Source organism: Nyctereutes procyonoides, unplaced genomic scaffold (genome assembly GCF_905146905.1).
Source record: "Nyctereutes procyonoides isolate TBG_1078 unplaced genomic scaffold, NYPRO_anot_genome, whole genome shotgun sequence".
In the NCBI taxonomy this organism is placed as follows: Eukaryota; Metazoa; Chordata; class Mammalia; order Carnivora; family Canidae; genus Nyctereutes; species Nyctereutes procyonoides.
In genome coordinates this window covers 81,377,112-81,397,585 of record NW_026575140.1, presented here as the reverse complement: position 1 = coordinate 81,397,585, position 20,474 = coordinate 81,377,112, and the positions used below count along the sequence as shown (strand labels likewise).

Genomic DNA, 20,474 nt, shown 5'->3' with positions numbered 1-20,474 from the left:
TGACCTGAGTTGAAGGCAGACGCCCGATCACTGAGCCACCCAGCCATCCCAGGAAACAGATGCTTAACTACAGAGAACCAAGCAGGTTACCAGAAGAGAGGTAGGTGAGGGGATAGTGAAAATAGGTGATGGGGATTAAGAAGTGCACTTGTTGTGATAAGCACCTGATATTGTATGGAAGTTGTGAATCATACTGTATACCTGAAACTAATACTACACTGTAAGTTAACTAACTGGAATTAAACACATTTTTAAAAAGGGCATTTCTAAAGTTTTCTGGAGAAAGGGCTGATATAGTTTTTAGTGTTCAGTTATGGTGATGACTTTTACATATCTTGTTCCATCAAAGCACAGCCATTGATAGAGTTTGTGGAATTTCTCATTACAGGAGAATTCCTCTTGAAGCAACCTGACTCAGAAAAGAAATCAGGGAATAATACTAGGTTTAGGAAAAGTTCTCTCTGTATTAAATTACTGTACTTTATTAGCTCCCTACAATGCATTCGGATTGACAATAAAAATACATATTAACATACAACCTTTAAGAATATATACTACACAACAGCAAAGTTTTAAAAAGCATTCTTCAATTTAAGCTGATACCAAGTTTTACATTTTGTAGGGTTATTGGGAACTTGCCTGGAACAATTAATAAACCGAACTTTGGCTTTGTTAGAACCTGGAGCTAAAATGATACGGGACTGTTACCCCTACATCTATCTTTTTTTTAAATTTATTTTTTAATTTTTATTTATTTATGATAGTCACAGAGAGAGAGAGAGAGAGAGAGAGAGACAGAGAGAGACAGAGAGGCAGAGACACAGGCAGAGGGAGAAGCAGGCTCCATGCTGGGAGCCCGACGTGGGATTCGATCCCAGGTCTCCAGGATCGCGCCCTGGGCCAAAGGCAGGCGCCAAACCGCTGCGCCACCCAGGGATCCCCCCTACATCTATAACAGTTTCTTTTCTTTTCTTTTTTTAAAATTATTTTACATATTTATTCATGAGAGACAGAGAGAGAGAGGCAGAGACACACAGGCAGAGGGAGAAACAGGTTCCCTGCAGGGAACCCGATACGGGATTTGATCCCAGGACACTGGGGTCACGCCCAGAGCCAAAGGCAGACACACTCAACTTCTGAGCCACCCAGGAGTCCCTATCTTTAACAGTTTCCAAATAGTATTTAATTTTTTTCCTAGTTATAAAGATAATACATAATTACTGTCAAGAATGCCAGCACAGGGCAGCCCCGGTGGCGCAGTGGTTTAGCGCCTCCTGCAGCCTGGGGTGTGATCCTGGAGACCCGGGATCAAGTCCCATATCGGGCCTCCTGCATGGAGCCTGCTTCTCCCTCTGCCTGTGTCTCTGTCTGTCTCTCTCTCTCTGAATAAATAAATAAATCTTAAAAAAAAATTATTAAAAAAAATGCTAGCACAGAAACAAATTACTTTAAAAAAAATGCCTTAAATCCTATCACAGAAAGATAACCATAGTTAACTTGTCATTCTAGATATTTTTGAGAAATGTCTATCTGTGCACACACAAAAACAGAATACATCTAAAATTTTGTACAAGTAGGATGGATTATGTGGCATTTTACAACCTCATGTTCTTTACTCACAATATTATGTCTCTGATGTCTTTTTGGGCATCTTAAGGCTTTACTGTGTTTCATCAATTAAATAAATGCTGATATACTTACAGAATCCCCATTAACGTGAATACTTCAGGTTGCTTCCATATTTTTTGCCATTATAGTCTCACACCTGTATCTCTATGCAATTGTGTAGTATAATTGTGCAATTGTCTATCTCCTTAGGAGAAATTTCTAAGATAAATTGTAGCAAGTGGGATTTCTGGGTCAAAAGTTTTCTTTGAAAATTTTCAAGTTTTGAACATATTCCAAACTTCTGCTTCAGAAAAGCTGTACTAACTTTACCTTCCCATCAACACTACATGAATATATTTATTTCCTCACAGCTATAGCCACAACTGGGTAATCCTTCTTTATGATTTTGAAATCTAAGTTTTTATTGCATTTCACTGATCATTATTGAGACTGAATATTTTTTCCTTCTTCCTATTTCTATACTGAACTGCTGGAATATGCTTCTGTCCTCTTTCCTATTATCCAAATGGCATTTTAGTCTAACCGGAAGCCTGACCGTGACCTCCCTTCATAATATGGTTGGGATTATATTCCACATCACAAATACATAAAGGGCTGAAGAGCTACTGCACTCAGTCTCAAGATGCAACTTACCTGATCTCCCCCGCGTGGAGATCTCACATGTCAGGCGCTTGAAATATTCTGGGAGATCAGCATATTCATTTCCATAAGAGATAACTTTAATTCCTTTGTCCAGCATGTTCTCTCGGAGCTTCTTGAACTCATCCACGTCTCCTCTCCGAACCAACATGAAATGTTCTAAGTCAGATTTATGCTTCACAGCCTCCAGAAAAAGGGCTTGGAAAGTGGTATCATCCACAGTCCAGCCGCAGCCCAGGAAAAGAAACGACTTGTTTTCGTAGAGTTTCTGAATTTCTCTCTTGCAGGAAAAGAAATAACATGTTAATGACTCCATGAAGACACACATAAGGCATGTCCGAAACCGAAAAGTCAGCAGGTCTTAACTACAACATTTAACAGACTGTGATGACCAATTAACCACCACCATTTAAGAGGGTATATTCATCCCACGAAGGAGTCAGACCTATTTTTTTATTGCTAGAACTTGATGACTGGTCTAAAATTTTATCTTTACCTGCATTCTACCGGTCTCTCTTCAGGCTATCACTGGGCAGGCCTGGTTACCGGCTATACAGTTTGTCAGATCCAGAGACCAGAAGGTATTGAGAAGTTTTCAATATATTCTACTCTTTCCATTTTCTGGATCATATTTTCCCTTTTTGATTTACACACTGAACTACAGATCACCAGAGAAGACAATTTGCCCGCCCCCCCCCAAAAAAAGTCTACATACTTACATCAATATGTATGTGTGTATCTGTACCTATATATACGTATACATATACATAAAAACATTAGAAATGATTCTGCTTCGGACGCCTGGGTGGCTCAGTGGTTGAGTGTATGCCTTTGGCTCAGGGCCTGATCAGGCTCCCTGTGAGAAGCCTGCCTCTCCATTTCTCTCATGAATAAATAAAATCTTAAAAAAAAAAAAAAAAAAGGCAGGGGGACGCCTGGGTGGCTCAGCAGTTGAATGTCTGCCTTCAGCCCAGGGCGTGATCCCAAGGTCCTGGGATGGAGTCCCATATTGGGCTCCCTGCATGAAGCCTGCTCCTCCCTCTGCCTATGTCTCTGCCTCTCTCTCTCTGTGTGTCTTAAATAAATAAACAAACAAACAAACAAACAAATAAATAAATAAAACCTTAAAAAAAATTATTCTGCTTAAGGGATCAATCACTCAATGTCAACAATAGATGCAATTAAAACACACGTCAGGGAAAGTATAGGTGAAAAAATGTTCTGTATGCTTTAGAGAGTATCACATTTTCCCGTCTTTCTTTTGCTGCACTATGTAAAGATACTATCATTCTAAGTGGCCCCATCCTGAAAACAGCCAGTATACGCTGTTCTCAGAGTTGGGGGCCAGTGAATTTTCCCCACATATTGGGGAACGCTAGAGTGTGCTTCTGGTGCTAGAGAGCACTCTACACACACGTATGAACAAGCCTAAAACTTGTATCCCCAAAAAGCAACAAACTTTTTCACAAAGGTTTTTTTTATCCTGCCTAAAATTAAAAAAAATATTTTTGCACTGAGCCACAAGTGTGATAATTTAATATAAGCCCATTACCATTCATATACAGTGTCTTTAGAATGTATGTTCTACGAGTGACTGGTCAGTAGAAAGGTGCATATGTTGTTACTGGCAGAGGGGTTTAATACTATCATAAGCCAAACAATGAAGGATAATAATGCAAGGATGATTCCAAGGACAGAGGGTCAACCAAGAACCCTCCAGCTTGACCCCTGAAGAAATGTTCTACATTTCCTAAGCTAGCATGCAGGACCACAAGCTAAGCAGCACAGAAAGAATGTTTCAACTTCCAATTTTAACTCATGGGGAAAATGTTATCCCGTGAAGACCAACTGTATATTCAGAGGTTTCCTGGGAAAGCTTTGTGGAGACCAGCAGCACTCACCATCACTTCAGTGTTCCTGAGCACATTCTGATACCCTGCTGGATGGAGGACAATGCCACTAGGATTGGTGTAGACCCCATGGATGTGTAAGACACTCAGCTTCCGCTTCTCCTGAGCCCACTCTAGAACCTGTATAAGACAAATACAGCTCAACCAAGTTGGCAGGGCTGAGGTTGCTTAAAGCTCCCCACGAGCGTGAGGCTGCTTGACAGACTAGGCCGCTGGTATAACTCTTTATGATTCTGTAAGGCAAGAATGCAAAACCCAGTGTGGACTCAATTTCCATTCCAGGCACAGCTGCTGGGACTGATGGCAGCATGTCTGGTGATTTCTCTTTGAAAGTAACCATCAAAAACCTAGAAATTACTTGTTATTATTTGTGGAAATGCTAGGGCTCTTACCATGGGTGACAAACATGACAGCTACGCATGACTACGACTGTTTCAGTAACGATCCCCAAGGAATCAAGCCTCCCTGTATCCAGGCCCTGTGTAGTCCCTTTCCACACTTACTCCAGGCTTGGCCATTGGCTTGCTTCAGTCAATGGGGCATTAGCAAACAGGATGCAAGCAACAGCCTGAAAAAAATGCTGCCATGACCCTCATTTCTCTTTTGTTGCTTTTGGAATCTGGCACCACGTAAGTAGCCTTGGCTAGCTTGCTAGAGGTGTGTGGCCTCGACAACTGCCTGCACCAACAGACATGGAAGCAGGGTCATCTGATACCACCGAGCCTTGGTCTAGTCGCCAGATGACAACAGCCATGTGGGTAAAGAACAAAAACAGCAGAACCCCCACCTCACTTCTAAGCTTAGCTCAAATTGCTCATTCACATTATCACGTGCAAATAAAATGTTTGAAGCCCCAAAGTTTTGGGGTGGTTGTTTATGCAGTTGATAAACAACAGAAGAATCACTTCAGTTCCCTGAGTTACCTAAAAGGCTACCAACGAAGAACAATCATTTAGATGACAATGAGGAAAAACGGCCACCTGGATGCCACCATTCCATTTTCTCAAGGAATTGAGAAACCATAATTTCATTCTCATGACATTCTAAGGAAATGAGGTATGGGTTAGGAAAAATAGTGAGGAGGCACAGAGATGCTGAATGTTAGTTACTAGGTCCCATTCTAACCATCTGTCAATGGCTCTATCTACAAGAGCTCAATACCGCCCTCTTGTGGACTAAAACTACAAAGCAAATCGAGGTTCCAGGATGAAAATGCTAAAGAGGGACCCTGGTTGGCTCAGTGGATTAAGCATCTGCCTTTGGCTCAGGTCATGATCCCAGGGTCCTGGAATGGAGCCCTGCATGGGGCTCCTTGTTCAGCAGGGAGCCTGCTTCTCCCTCCTGCTCCCCCTGCTTGTGCGCTTTTAAATAAGTAAAATCTTAAAAAAAAAAAATGCAAAAGAAAGGAACGAGTCTGAGAAATACCCTTAACTTTGAAAAGGCCCTTAGCTTCTATTGCTGCTCATAATCTTAGGAGATTATATCAGAAACATCACAGAAGTTGTGTCCTGCCATTAATTTCTGAATTTCATTCAATCATCTATGGATTCAGAAAAGTATTTACTGAACACCTGCTACATGGCAAGTACTATATTAGATGTTAGGGTAAGAAGGGCTGACATTGTATCTGTGAAAATGGAGTAGCTATTTCCATGAAATAAACAGCGAGAAAACAAACCAAGATAAAAACTGAAAGTTACAGTAAGTGCCATGAAACAAATGGGCAAAAAAATAAGGACAGGTCCCTTCAAAAAATATGAGGGCAGGTCAGAGAGGCCCTCTTACAAGTGATACTTGAGACTTACATGTGAAGAAGGAGCTTACCATACAAATCATGGGCTTATTAGTAAGTAGAAAACATGCCAACCAGAGATAACAGGTCTTCACGGCACCATTTCTTTAAATTTGATTTCTTTTTAAAATTTGATTTCAAGGTCAGCAAAATCACAAGAACAGTATTGTAGCTACTACTCTGGCAGAGGCAGCACTGTGACAATAAATGCCAGTGAGTAAATCAGTTTTCTATCCAAACTCTATTTATCTGGGCTCTAAGTTGAACACAAAGGCAGGCTTCTTTGAAAACAAAGTGGAGAAGGAAAATTGCAAAAATGCAAAGCAGGACAAACAAGACTTAGTGGCATTTTACAACCTGTTTTTTTCTTCTTCAAACATTGTCTCTGACATCTTTTTATGGCAATGAAAATATTTTCCCTTTCATGGCTTCACTGTATTTCGTCAATTAAATACAGGTTAGTATTTCTATAAGAATCCCCTATTGGTGCTAAAGTTCAAATTACAAACTCAAATGACCATTTTAATAAAAAAAGCCTTATGTTGTTAGTTGACAAAGATCAACAGCTATAATTCAATATTATGGTAAATGGCTTACGTATAGCGTAGGCTATATTAAAAATAACAAAACAAAACTCTCTTGAGGTTTCTACTGGACATTAATTAACTTCAACCCAGCTATCACTTGGCTTGAAAGTTGCTCTTCAGACATAATAGTTTTCATACATTTCCAATAGAGGCCACGAAGAATATATCGTAAGAAAGAACCCTAAATCAGTATTATACTTATCTGATATTAGCAAATCTTAAGGAGATCTTATGGCTCAAACGACTGCCTGTAACTTTGCTCTGACATTCGTGAAATTGTCAAAACTCACAGAACACTTTTAAGAGCTGTGAATTTGACTGTATTTTATCTCAAAAACCAAAACTAAAAATCCAACTAGGGACAAGAATCTTCCTTTCTACCTCAACATACAAACCAGCAGTGCACAATATACCAACTAGAAAACAGTTTTTCTGATGAAGATACAACTCACTAGCCTAAAAAAGAGATTATTCCTTTACTTTTTACCTTTTTCTCATCAGTAAGGTCAAGGGATTCAAGTTGCTTTCCCTGATCTGCTGCGTACAGTTCCAGGAGATTATCAAAATTTGTAGTTAATACCAGGGCTCCATTTTCCATCAGGTGGAGAACTGACTGAAGGAGCTGTTTTCCAGAATCTTCCATCTTTGACTCCAAGTCATCAAATACTTCATATAAACAGTCCTTGAAAAATGTGGATCGAACATTACTAGTTCGCTGGGGAGGGATTGGAGAGAGAAAAATTAATTCCATGTGTTTTGGTAGGCCTTTTGTTTTAATTACAATAATATAGCAAAATTTTGAAGAACACTTGTACTTAAAATAAGGATAAAATATTGTCTACTTCAGAGAGTTACAATAAGAAAAACAGAATGAAACATGGCCAAGTGCTTATTAGCACAATGCCTAGCACATAGTAAGTGATCAGTACTATTACATCATATGCAAATAAGCATAAGATCTCCAAATAAGCAAGTTTATAGGTTGAAGAAAATGGCCTTGGTCAGGAGATGTGAGTTACTACCAGGACTAAAGAACTGGGGTGGAAAGCACAGCACCTACTACCCTCTAATTAGGCCTCAGATAAAAAGACAATATTTTCTGCTAAATTTTCCTCACCCAGGGAATAACCAATAAAAGACAGCTAGCTCTAAAATGTGCTTAATGTCTCTTTTTCTAATTCTGGGTATATTTTATAGTTGTTGATAGATTTAGGAAAAACAGCTTACCTTCTCCCTGCCTGTTTTTTCCCCCTAGCATAATTCAGGAGTTTGTTCACAGGTATGCTAGGAAAAATACTTGCATATAACAAAGGTTATCCAAAATTTGCATTTTGTATCTGTTTTTAAAAATACCAAACACTAATCAGCTCTAAACAGACTTCCTCCTTCTTTACATATAGTTTATGAGTAAGTGCTTTCCCAGTTTCATTCTGAGTGTACGTAAATATCACAAGGACTAATGAGGAAACAGAATACAAACCTCAGGTAGGAAGACGGTTTTATAACTTAGAAAACAAAGTGGCCCCAGGGACACAGGATTTTCAAGTGGGAACCTAACTGTGTAATGTGCTGTAAAAAATTTCTGATCCCTATCTTGTTCCTGCAAATACTACCCCATTAAGTAGTATCAGAGCAAGGATCAGTTCATAAAGCTCCCAATACTTCCCAAACTCCAAGTAACCACACTTAGTTGCCAGACATGTGGATACTGAGCTCCTTCTGTTTTTCCTCAAAGATGTTCCCCTATCTTAATGGCACAATGCCCAGAGAAAGTCCTGTTTCCATGGAACTGCATAAGCAGATTCATAAGATATACTTCCATTTGCCAAATTCCTTTCCTAATTTTCAAGTATTTTATAAACCTACCCAGTCTTTAAATTATACCTACAAAATAAAAAGGTAAATATTTAAACACTGGAAAACTAGAACACAGAGGTGAAACAGTACCTCTGTTTGGTGGTGACATAGCTTGGAGTTTATCTGGTCTGTCAATCACTATTCCATGCAACATCTACAACTAGACAGGCTTCTCATTATACCTTGTTGTCAGTGGGCTCAAAGATTCTCTTCTAGTGCTAAATAGGTGGCATAGCTCATATTTATGTGGCTAAGAATGTGCGTCATGTTTAACTTGTCCATTTTCATTATATAATGGCATTAAGTAATTACATGACATATTAGCAGCCCACAGGCAACCAAATGTTCATTCAATCAAAATGAATGATCAGAAATAGTGAAAAATTTACAACTATACTTACTGAATTTTACCACATACATGAATCATCAAAAATATGATGCCCCTTTAATGTCTACCAAAATAACTCATTTACCCTACAGTCTTGCAATCCCATTTCTGGGACTATATCGCACAGACACACTACAAACAAATGAAATGACATATACAAGGTTATCACTGCTCTGTTATCTGTAGTAGTAAAAGACTGGAAACAAGCCATGTATCTGTGTGTGGAGACTGAAATGGCCAAGAACCAACATAAAGGAGGCTGGTATGGAAAGATCTCTATGATATACTCTTAAGTAAAAGAAACAAGGTGCCGAACAGTATGTTTAGAATGCTACCTCTTGACATGGGGGATGGAAGAGGTATTGAGATAGAATAAATCTAGTCCTATTTGCTTGTTTTGCAAAAAAAGGAACACTGAAAGGATACTCAGAAAGCTAGTACGACCAATAAAAATACAAAGAAATTGTTAAAAAAAAAAAAAAGCTAGTACGAGTGGCGATCTATGGGAGAGGGGTGAGTATGGCAGAGGAAGTAGACAAAGATATGGCAGGAGTGAGAGGTTGCAATGTATGTAAACCTTTTTTCATCATTTTCATTTCTGTAATGTGCATAAATAACTATTCAAAAAAAGCAAAACTAAGCTTAAAGTTAAATAATAACTATGGTGATTTTTAAGAACTTCCCTGTTGTGTTTTATGTCTTCCTTTTGTACTCTGATTCATACACAGAGTTATACAACACCATATCCCAGCACCAGTTTAATCATTACACACACAGATAAAAATACCTGAGTATACAATCAGGTAATCATGGGTGTGGAATATTTTCTTGCTTCTAAGGGAAGAAATACAAAAGGTTAAAAAGCCTGGGAATAAATGTTTTAAGTCACTTATTCTAGTTTTTCTATTTCTTCGAGTTATTACATCTTGCATATCAACACAGAGAGTTGTAACTGTGCAGATTTCCTCAGGCTTAAAACGAACATCTCTCTCCTGAAATATGTGACGCTAGAACTAAATTTCCCACCAGTAGCCTAAGCAAAGACAAAGGAATGAAAACAAACAAGGAGGTTCCATAGTCAAAAGGAAATGCCAAACTCCCACACAATTTTACGGACATTTTCTTATTCGTTTATAACAGTGAACTGAATCCAATGCTACTTCATTTCCTTCTACTCTTAACTCTCTTCTTTCTGACCCCAGATACAGTAAAAACAAAATCCTCTTTCCCACCATTGTTATTCACATTTATAGTGCACTACGTGCCAAATACTTTATACACATTAGCTCACTTTTTCTTCACCTGAGTTAAGTGGTGTTAGACCAATTTTGCAAGTGCAAAAAGATTCTGAGAACTTAAGTGATTTTCCCAGGGTTGTAGTGCATTTAAATGGCAGAGTCTGATTCTGGACCCCAAGTTCTCTGGACTGAATGCACAATGTCATCCCCCTACTAGAAGAAACTGGCTCAGTAGATAGGCCTATTAATAACCCTGCCATATTACTGCTGTTTTATTCTTTAAATGACAATAAAAGGACAGTTTTAAACATATGTAAAAGTAAAAAGACTATAAAACCGTGTATATACCCATCATCCATTTTCAGTCATTATCACACAGGGCCAATCTTATTTAACCTAAATTTCCCTCCAACACACCCCTGCCACCCTCTCCCCTTGAACGGATTTTTTCTGAAGCAATTCCCATGCATCATACTTCTTGCACCTACTTCAATAGAATTTATAAATAAAACGTTAACTGCGATACTACCTATTACACCTAAAAGAAAAAAGCAGTAATACTAATTCCTATTTGTTTATTTTTTAAAGATTTTACCTATTCATTCACGAGAGACAGAGAGAGAGAGAGGAGGGAGAGGCAGAGACACAGGCAGAGGGAGAAGCAGGCTCCATGCAGGGAGCCCGATGTAGGACTCCATCCCGGGGACTCCAGGATCACGCTCTGGGGCGAAGGAAGGCGCCAAACCGCTGAGCCACCCGGGCGTTCCTTTTATTTTTATTTCAAAAAGATTTTATTTACTTGACAGAGAGAGTGTGCACAAGCAGGGGGACCAGCCAAGGAAGAAGGGGGAAGCAGGCTCTGGGATTATATAATGAGAAGGCAGATGCTTAACCGACTGAGCCATCCAGGTATCTCATATTAATTCCTTAATATCAAATACTCAGTGTTCAAATTTTCCCAAACGTGTGTGTATTTCAAAGCCTTGGTTTGCCTGTAATTTTTTTTTCTTACATACCCTCTATTAAAGTGGTTTACAAAATGTGGCCTGTGGACCTTGTGGATCTCTAAGATTCTTTAAGGAATCTGCAAAGTAAAATTGTTTTCATAATAATGTTAAGGTAATTTTTGTTTTTTAAACTGTGCTGATATGTGCACTGATGGTACAAAAGCAATGGCGGGTAAAAACTGCTGGTGACTTGGTGTGAATCAAGACAGTGAAACCAAGCTGTGCCCAAAATCACTGCATTCTTCACCACCAAAACCATACAGAAAGAAAAAAAAGTCCAGTTTCACTTAAGAATGTCCTTAATGAAGTAGTAAAAATTATTATGTTAAATCTTGACCCTTGGGTGCCTGGGTGGCTCAGTGGTTAGGCATCTAACTTCACCTTAGGTCGTGATGCTGGGGTCCTGGGATCAAGTCCCTCATCAGGCTCCCTGTAGGGAGCCTGGTTCTCCCTCTGTCTATGTCTCTGCCTCTCTCTGTGTCTCCCATGAATAAATAAATAAAATCTTTAAAAATAAAAAAAAAATAAAATTTTTAGTAAAAAATCTTTAAGTGAATCTTGACCCTTGAGCATATGTCCTTTTAAAATATGCACAAAGCACTTCTGCCACAGACTGAAATATGATGGTTGTCTCCAGGCAAAATACTTGTGTGATTGAATTGTAAGCTCAACAATGCACCTTTTTTCATCAAACACTATTTTTATTTGAACAAATGATAGACAAACTATAGTTATTCAGATTTGGGCATTCTCAGGCATTTTTGCAAAAACAAAGTGGAGTCTGCCATTTTGAGGAAAACAACTGAGGACTGCTGCCATGATTGCCAATGACAAAAGTTGAGCTTTCATGCAAAATCAGAAGTAAAAAATTTATTTAAATTCAATTTACTTAACATATAGTGTTTTATTAGTTTCAAGGGTAGAACTTAGTGATTCATCAGTTGCATATAACACCCAGTGCCCATTACATCACATGCCCTCCTTAATGCCCATCACCCAGTTATCTCATCCCTTCACCCACCTCCCTTCCAGCAACCCTCAATTTGTTTCCTCTAGTTAAGAGTCTCTTAGGGTTTACCTCCCTCTCTGTTTTTATCTTATTTTACTCCTCCTTCACTTCTATGATTGTTTTGTTTCTTAGATTCTACCTATGAGTGAGATCATATGGTATTTGTCTTTCTCTGACTTATTTCACTTAGCATAATACCCTCTAAGTTCCGGGGCGCCTGGATGGCTCAGTTGGTTACATAGCTCCCTTTGGCTCAGGTCACGTAATCCTGGGGTCCTGGGATCAAGCCCTGCATCGGGCTTCCCTGCTTACTGGGGAGTCTGCTCCTTCCTCTCCCTTGGACCCTCCCCCCTGGCTTGTGGTCTCTCGCATGCATGCACACTTTCTCTTTCAAATAAATAAAAAGCATAATACCTTCTAGTTCTATTCAGATCGTTGCAAAAGGCAAGATTTCATTTGTTTTGATGGCTAATATTCCATATGTAATGGAATGGATATATATATATATATATATAATGGAATGGATAAAGAAGACATATTTATATATCTATTTATCTGTCAATGGACATCTGGGCTCTTTCTGTAGTTTGGCTATTTTGGACATTACTGCTATAAACACTGGGGTGCATGTGCCCCTCTGAATCACTATTTTTGTATCCTTTGGATAATACCTAGTATTGCAATTGCTGGGTTTTAGCAGAGTTCTATTTTTAACTTTCTGAGGAAATTATTACATAATATATATTATTATATTTCTGAGGATATATTATGACAACAATTTTGTGTTTTTTTAAGACATAAAAAGTTTTCTTTCCTCTTTGTTCTCAAGTGCATCATATATTCATATAGCCACTCTCACTTTCTGATTAGGGTTTAGATTAAAATGTTTTTCATCCTTTTATTTTTAACAGCTCTACTGAGATAAAATTCTCATAACATATAATTCACCTATTTGAAGTGTAAATTCAATGATTATTTATAGATTCAGATACTGCAACTGTCACCACAGTCAATTTTAGAACATTTCATCATATCAAAAAGAAGCCACGTACTCTTTAAATATCACCCTGCCCTCCATCCATGCTCCAGTCCTTGGCAACTACTAATGTACTTTGTCGCTAACAGATTTCCCTCTTCTGGACATTGTGTATGAATGGAATCATCTAGTATGTGGTCTTTTGTGACTGGCTTCCATTATACTAAGGGTCTTTCATATCACAGCACGTTATCAGCACTGAATTCCCTTTTACTGGCAAGTAGTATTCCATTGTATGAATATGCCATGTTTTGTTTATCCACTTGATAGTTGATGGACACCTGGTTTATTTCCACCTTATGCCTATTATGAATACTGCTATCAATATTTGTTTGTAAGTTTCTGTGTGGACATATGTTTTCATTTCTCTAGGGCACATCTAGAAATGGAACTCCTGGGTAAGATGGTAACTCTATATTTAATTGAGGAACTGCCAGACTGTGCTCTGCATTGTCTGCACCATATCACAATCCTAGGAGTGTATGAGGGTTTTAATTTCTCCACATCCTTGTCAACACTGAACTATCTGACTTTCTTGACTCGAGCCATTTAAGTGCATGTGAAGTTGGTGGTTTTGATTTACATTTTTCTAATGACTACTGAAGTGGAGCATCTTTTCATGTGTTCATTAGCCACTTTACTTAGAACAATGTCTATTCAAATCCTTTGCTATTTAAAAACTGAATTGTCTTTTTATTATTAATTTATAACAGTTCTTTATAGTCTCTGGATACTACACCCTTAGAAGGTATATGAATTGCTAATATTTCCTCCTGTTCTGGGGGAACTGTCTTTTCATTTTCCTTATAGTGTACTTTGAACCTAACAGCTTTTACGTTTGGTAAAGTGAAGTATATCTATTGTTTCTTTTGCTAGTTGTGCTTTTGGTGTCATATTTTTAAAAACTGCTGCCAGATCCAAAGTCATGAAGACTGAAATCTATTTTCTTCCACAAGTTTTATAGTTTCAGCTCTTATATTTAGGTCTTTAAACCATTTTGAGTTAATTTTTGTATACGGTATGAGACAGAGGTCCCATGACCTCTTTAAAGTCTACTAATTAGGGACACCTTGGTGGCTCAGTGGTTGAGCATCTGCCTTTGGCTCAGGGCATGATCCTGGGGTCCCAGGATTGATTCCTGCATCAGGCTCACTGTGAGGAGTCTGCCTCTCCCTCTGCCTGTGTCTCTGCCACTCTCTTTGTCTCTCTCAGGAATAAATAAAATCTTAAAAAAAAGAAAATCCTACTAATTATTTACAATATTCTAGATTAGTAACAATTTATCACAACTAAGGACAAAGAAATGAAAAGAGGAAGTAAAAGGCACTAAGTTTCTGAAATGAATCATGAACCAAGAGGAAATTACTTTTAAGTGGCTCTCTTTTATGCTAATTCTTAATGACACGTTTTCCCTATAGGTCCTAGGGCCTAGGAGGAGGGAGTGGGAACCAACTGATAATTACTTTATAAAAAGTTATATTTTTTCCAAAAAATATACAATTTATTAAGATTTAGAATATGCTCTGGCTACTCTATTATTTTAAATATATCTTAAATGAACTCTGATTTTTTTTTAAAGATTTTATTTATTTATTCATGATAGGCGTAGAGAGACACACAGAGAGAGAGAGAGAGAGAGAGAGAGAGAGGCAGAGGGAGAAGCAGGCTCCAGGCGCTAAACCGCTGAGCCACCCAGGATCCCCTGAACTCTGATTTTTGAAGGCAATCTGAAGACAATGCAAGAAGGCCCTTATCATTCATGAATTGGTATCCAACTAAGTTTGATAAACAAGACAAAATTCCTTATAAATATTTTGAGTGATCACCTTTAAAAGGAACATTAAAAAACCAGTGTTGGGACACCCGGGTGGCTCAGTGGTTTAGCGCCGCCTTCAGCTCAGGGCGTAATCCTGGAGTCCTGGGATTGAGTCCCACGTCCGGCTCCCTGCATGGAGCCTGCTTTTCCCTCTGCCTATGTCTCTGCCTCTCTCCCTCTCTTTGTGTTTCTCATGAATAAATAAATAAAATCTTTAGAAACAAAAAACAAAACAAAACAAAACAAAGTATTGCTTCATTTAAAAAATGATAAGATTTACCTCCAATCTTTTTGGGGTTCCCTAAAAAGACATGAATGCCAAGGAACAATACTTTTATAGTAATGAGTATAGAAAAAGTAAATTCAAAAACACAAATAATGGGACAGTGGTCTCATTTTGGTATATATAAGGCCTCAACAACACCATTAACACCATCATCTCACGCAGAAAGACAGACACACACATATACACAAATGGATCAAGATAACTACCCTGAACAGGGTCCATAAGCAGACCTTTTGCAGAAGAACCAAATGTTATGCATGCAAATCAGTAAACCAGAGGGGTACCTGGCTGGCTCAACTAGTTAAGCCAACTCTTGATTTCGGTTTGGGTCAGGATCTCGGGGTCGTGAGATCAAGCCCCATGTGTGTGGAGCCTGCTTAAGATTCTCCCAGCAACCCCGCCAAAATCTATAAGCTCAAAATGAACAACCTTACTACATTCAGCATGTGTGTCATGGTTTCCCTGAAAATATCAAATGCCAGGATACACAGGAGGATACTCACAGGTGAGAGTTTCTGGATAAGGTCATGGGCAACATGGACAAGGTTCTTGTCTTCATGGAGACATTTCTGAAACTTTCTGCTCTCCTCATCTTCTAGAAGATCAAAATCAATGGCAGCATCCAGTAAGGCCTGAATTAAGCCCTTCCAGGATTTCAGGGCTGGAACCTGAGGTGCAACCGCAGCACTAATGCCTGTTCCGATCACCAGCACAAGTTCTCGAGGCTTCTTAGTTTTTAAGCTTGGAAGCAGCTTCCTGATAAAGTCAACCAAATGAAGAGGATTAGGAACATCCAACAGATAAGAGGGACATGGAAAGGCTGTCGAAAATCATGGTTTTCAGCTATCATTTTCATCATTGCAAAGAGGACAAGTACCAGTTTCTGAGACCTCTCCTGCAAGATGACCAGAATATTGGAATGGTTGGGTGGCTCAATGGTTGAGCATCTGCCTTCGCCTCAGGGTATGAGCCTGGGGTCCTGGGATCAAGTCCCACAACGGGCTCCCCAAAGGGGGCCTGCTGCTCCCTCTGCCTATGTCTCTGCCTCTCTCTGTGTCTCCCATGGATAAATAAATAAAAATCTTAGAAAAAAATAAAAAAGAAGACCAGAATATTGTACCAGGGCTTGCAGAAAAACCTATATCAGGAATCCTTAAAGGCAATCTTAAAGTCAATTTTCTCCCTCAAAGTTCTCTCAACCTAAGAAAACCCACTAATAGTAGGAAAAGATCCAATTAAATTGCAGCCCAGCTGAGTTCTACTAACTAAATTATATTTTAAACCAATGTTAAATTTCAAAAAGCATGGATTCCAGAGAGAAAAGAAATACATACAAATTGAGTTCCTATTTTGAGGGCAGCCTGAGTGGCTCAGTGGTTTAGCGCCGCCTTCGACCCAGGCTGTGATCCTGGAGACCCAGGATCAAGTCCCATGTCAGGCTCCCTGCATGGAGCCTGCTTCTCCCTCTGTGTCTCTGCCCCCTCCCCTGTGTCTCTCATGAATAAATAAATAAAATCTTTTTTAAAAATTCCTATTTTGAGAGATATAAAACAAGAGATGAAAGAAAGCCAAAGTTAAGCCCAAATTTTGTAAACACTAATAAGATAAAACTGAACATGACTAAAACTGAGAATGAGACAATCAAATATGGGAACACATTTCACTTTTTGTTCTAGATACCTTCAAGGCAAAAAAAAAAAAAAAAAAGAAGAAGAAGAAGAAAGAAGAAAGAAGAAAAACGAGAAAAACAGAATTCTGAAAACATAGTGTTTCACATTACCTAAATAAACAAAGAAATAACTATTCAACAGCTATGACCAGAAGCAGAACATAGTCCTTTCTTCCCATGGCAAGCACAGAGCTCTGTCTTGGAGAGAGAGCAATGGCACAAGTTCTGTGTTTCAGTTCTCCATCCTCCCCCCGACCCCCACCTCAATCTGGAAACATGTTAAAATCTGCTTGACATGTTTACTCACTTTAGTTTTTGCTAATAGCAGGTGTTTTCTCAGATATTGCCTTTCTCATTTTTTTTGTCAAAATCAGAGAAAAAGGATTTGGATTTTGGCATAACATAAGAAGTGTACTTTAAGCCTTGGAAAACCTGTTTTGGGGAAACAAACTTTAGAACTGCCTTCCCTACTTCCAACTCCTGCCTTCAGTCACTTGACAAATATGAAAAACTTATAAAAGTACCAGACACTGTGGTAGGCACTAAGGATGTTTCTATGAATAAAATGAAGTTCCTATCTCAAAACTTTGGTCTACTGGAAAAAACTGATAATAGATATTAGAAGCAAATGATGAAAATGAGTTTCAGTTCAAGGCAATCAAGATACTGAAACACACACAGAAATACATACTCACAGAAAATTTCTAAAAGGATTCAAAAGAACTGTAAATAGTGGCTAACTCTGGGGATTGAAGAGAATAATGGTTTTTACTTTTCACTTGACTGTGCTGTATTATTTGACATTTTTGCCTCATCCATTATAGGCTTAAGGTGTAATGTGCCTAATTTAAAATTTCCAGTTAAAAAGGAAAAAAATAACAGTTGTGTTTCACTTTTGATTCTTCCTAAAACCACTAAGTAATTTTTTAGAAGGCATAAATTCATAAAAATCAGAACAGGAAAGGATGACAACAGACAGCACAGGTCAACAAAATTTTAGAGGAGTTGTAGAGTAAGAGCTGATTCCCTTTATAGAACTTTGGGAATGTTCAAATATATCTGAAGGTGGAAGGGCAGGTGGGGGTGGGGCCAAAACACAGAATTGTTGCATGGCCGTTTAAGAAGCAGTTAGAACTCTAGACTGGAGGCTTGCTTTCCAGAGAGGTTGAACCACAGGGTCCTGTATTTGAGAACACTGTGCACAGCTTGGGAATCGCAGGTAAATGAAAGCCAGTATGTGAAATATTAAGACTCTCGCCTGGCTCCTTTTCCCAGAGGAAGACTCTCAGATCTTGGCAGTCAACCTTATACCTGTACCTTACTCCTCATCATCTTCTTTTAGGGAAAATGGCCAGCATGAGAGAAAAGACCCATAAATTCTGATAGGTGGGGATTCCTCAGCTACAGAATCTGGCCCATACTTGACACCCACAGTGAAGCCCATCAGTGACCAAGTCCTTGATGCATATACAGATTTTCCAACTTGTCTCTTTAGTCTCTTAAATATGAGCAAAGAAAGGTCACCTTACATTTGAACAAAGCCTCCAATGTGAAAGATACACTTAAACAAACTAGCAGATAGAAAGGAACCTGCAGGAAACAAGTGACAATACGGGAAAGCAAAACGGAAAAGAAAACGGACTCTCGTACAGATTTTTAAAAAAGAGGCATCTGTGAAACATGAACAGAATGCTATAAAAAAACAGATGGGCAAACAGAAAGATTTCTTGGAAATTAAGAACATAATAAAAAATGTTAGACTGGAAGAAAACAAAAAATCTTTGAGAAAGTAGAAGGATAAAAACAAAAGCAATAGAAAAATATAAGAAAACTGGAGTCTTGGGGCACCTGGGTGGCTCAGTTAAGCCCTGGACTTTTGATTTCGGATCAGGTCATGATCTCAAGGTCATCAGATCAAGCCCCGCACTGGGCTCTGTGCTGGGTATGGAGCCTGCTTAACATTCTCTCTCTCTCTCACCCCCCAACCCCTCGTGCTCTCATACACACTCTGTCTCTCAAAAAAAGAAAAACTAGAGTCTTACTGCAGAAGGTCCAACATCTGAATACCAAGAGTTCTACAAAGGCACAATACAGAAAAAGTATAAAGGAAATTATCAAATAAGAAAAAAATTTTCCAAAGTGAATTATCAGTAGCCAGCTTGGAAGGGTGGCTGATATCTAGGCTGATAATCTAGACTCATACGAAGGTATACCAACTGTGAGATTTTTAGGTTGCTAAGAATAAAATAACTATTCTTATGAGCTTCCACTGAGAAAAGCAAAGGTCATATAACACAAAAGATTTGGAATCAGAAGAGTCACTATTCTGGCAGCAACACTTAGCTGCTAGCAGAGAATGAGCAATAATCTCCTAACTCTAAGGAAAATGATTTCCTATCCCAATTCTACACTCAGCCAAATCATCAAATAAATGGACAGATATGATAAGGACATTTTCAAATGTCTCCAAAAACACTTCTCTGGTGAATCCTTACTAAGGAAGCATACTGAGAGTGTTTTTCAGCAAAACGAAGAACCACACCAAAAAAGGACAAGACAGTATCCAGGAAAGAGAGGATCCGACACAGGAGACATGTACAAGGAATGTTTGGGGTCATGGGAAAGGAAAGTGGCAACTGTCAGCAATGTAGCAGGCCTGGAGAACAGGAGTCCAGGAGAGGACACTCCGGAAGGAAAAGTCCATCAAAGAAGTCAACTAGTACATTACTGATGGGTGTTAGCATATCTAAGAGAGGTACTCTTCTGTTCCAGAGTGTGAAGAAACTGACAGGTACACACAAAACAAAGCAAACAAAAAACAAAAAAACAACAAAAAAGGAAAGAGATAATCTTTAATAACTTGGAGGGAAAAATGGACAAAAAAGTATAAACAAGACACTGTTAGGCTCTGCTATAAATACAATTCATACAGTCATATATGTAACTACTAAATAACTGACAACCAAAATTGGGATATAAAACACATGGGGGAAGAGTATTTGCTGTGTACGTGGTGGGGGCAATATGTAGGGAGAGGTTTCAGGAGAGCAAGCCTAATCCTAATCTTCCTTAACTGGAAAATAGATAAAACCAAAAAACTAAAGAATAGCAGTATATACACAGCATTTAAAATATGAATGCAGGTATTAGAAGAAACAGATAAAAAAGTTGAGAGTGATTATCTCCAGAGAGGGACAAGGCATTATAAGCTTTGAAGTACTGACTTTTAAATTATGTACATTTATGATCTTGATAAAAATAAAAATTAAATCCAAAATAAAAACAATTTTTATATGAAGGTCAATATTAATTTGTAAAAACAACTGGGATGTAGGGCAAGTTTGTTATTTTTTGTCATCTACCATTAATGGTAATTTACTAAATGTTCCTCGGATTCCCTTCCCTTGTTTACCTGGGCTTTTTGGTGGGGGGTGCGCCATCACTGAAGAATCCAAGAATCTTGTCTATATCAGAGGCCTGGCTCCCTGTAGAAGCCATCCAGTTTCTAAAATAGATTAAACACCACAGACCACAATTAGATCTGTAATATATACGATTCAAAATAGCACACACGTTAAACAGTTTTCACGAGCTGTATACCCTAAAGGTGT

At 38.6% G+C, this 20,474-nt stretch overlaps 1 protein-coding gene across 2 annotated transcripts in view; it reads right to left on the bottom strand.

Annotated features, from left to right (window-relative positions):
* The window catches only part of FAM118B (family with sequence similarity 118 member B), a 46,372-nt gene that overhangs the window by 4,086 nt on the left and 21,812 nt on the right, over window positions 1-20,474 (bottom strand). For both annotated transcript variants that reach the window (XM_055306500.1, XM_055306501.1), the window contains exons 2-6: window positions 20,276-20,368; window positions 15,698-15,950; window positions 7,045-7,272; window positions 4,170-4,298; window positions 2,263-2,548 (exon numbers count right to left, since the gene is read on the bottom strand). In XM_055306500.1, coding sequence (XP_055162475.1) covers window positions 2,263-2,548; window positions 4,170-4,298; window positions 7,045-7,272; window positions 15,698-15,950; window positions 20,276-20,361 — 982 coding nt within the window. In that variant the 5' untranslated portion in view covers window positions 20,362-20,368. The remainder of the gene's footprint in view (window positions 1-2,262; window positions 2,549-4,169; window positions 4,299-7,044; window positions 7,273-15,697; window positions 15,951-20,275; window positions 20,369-20,474) is intronic.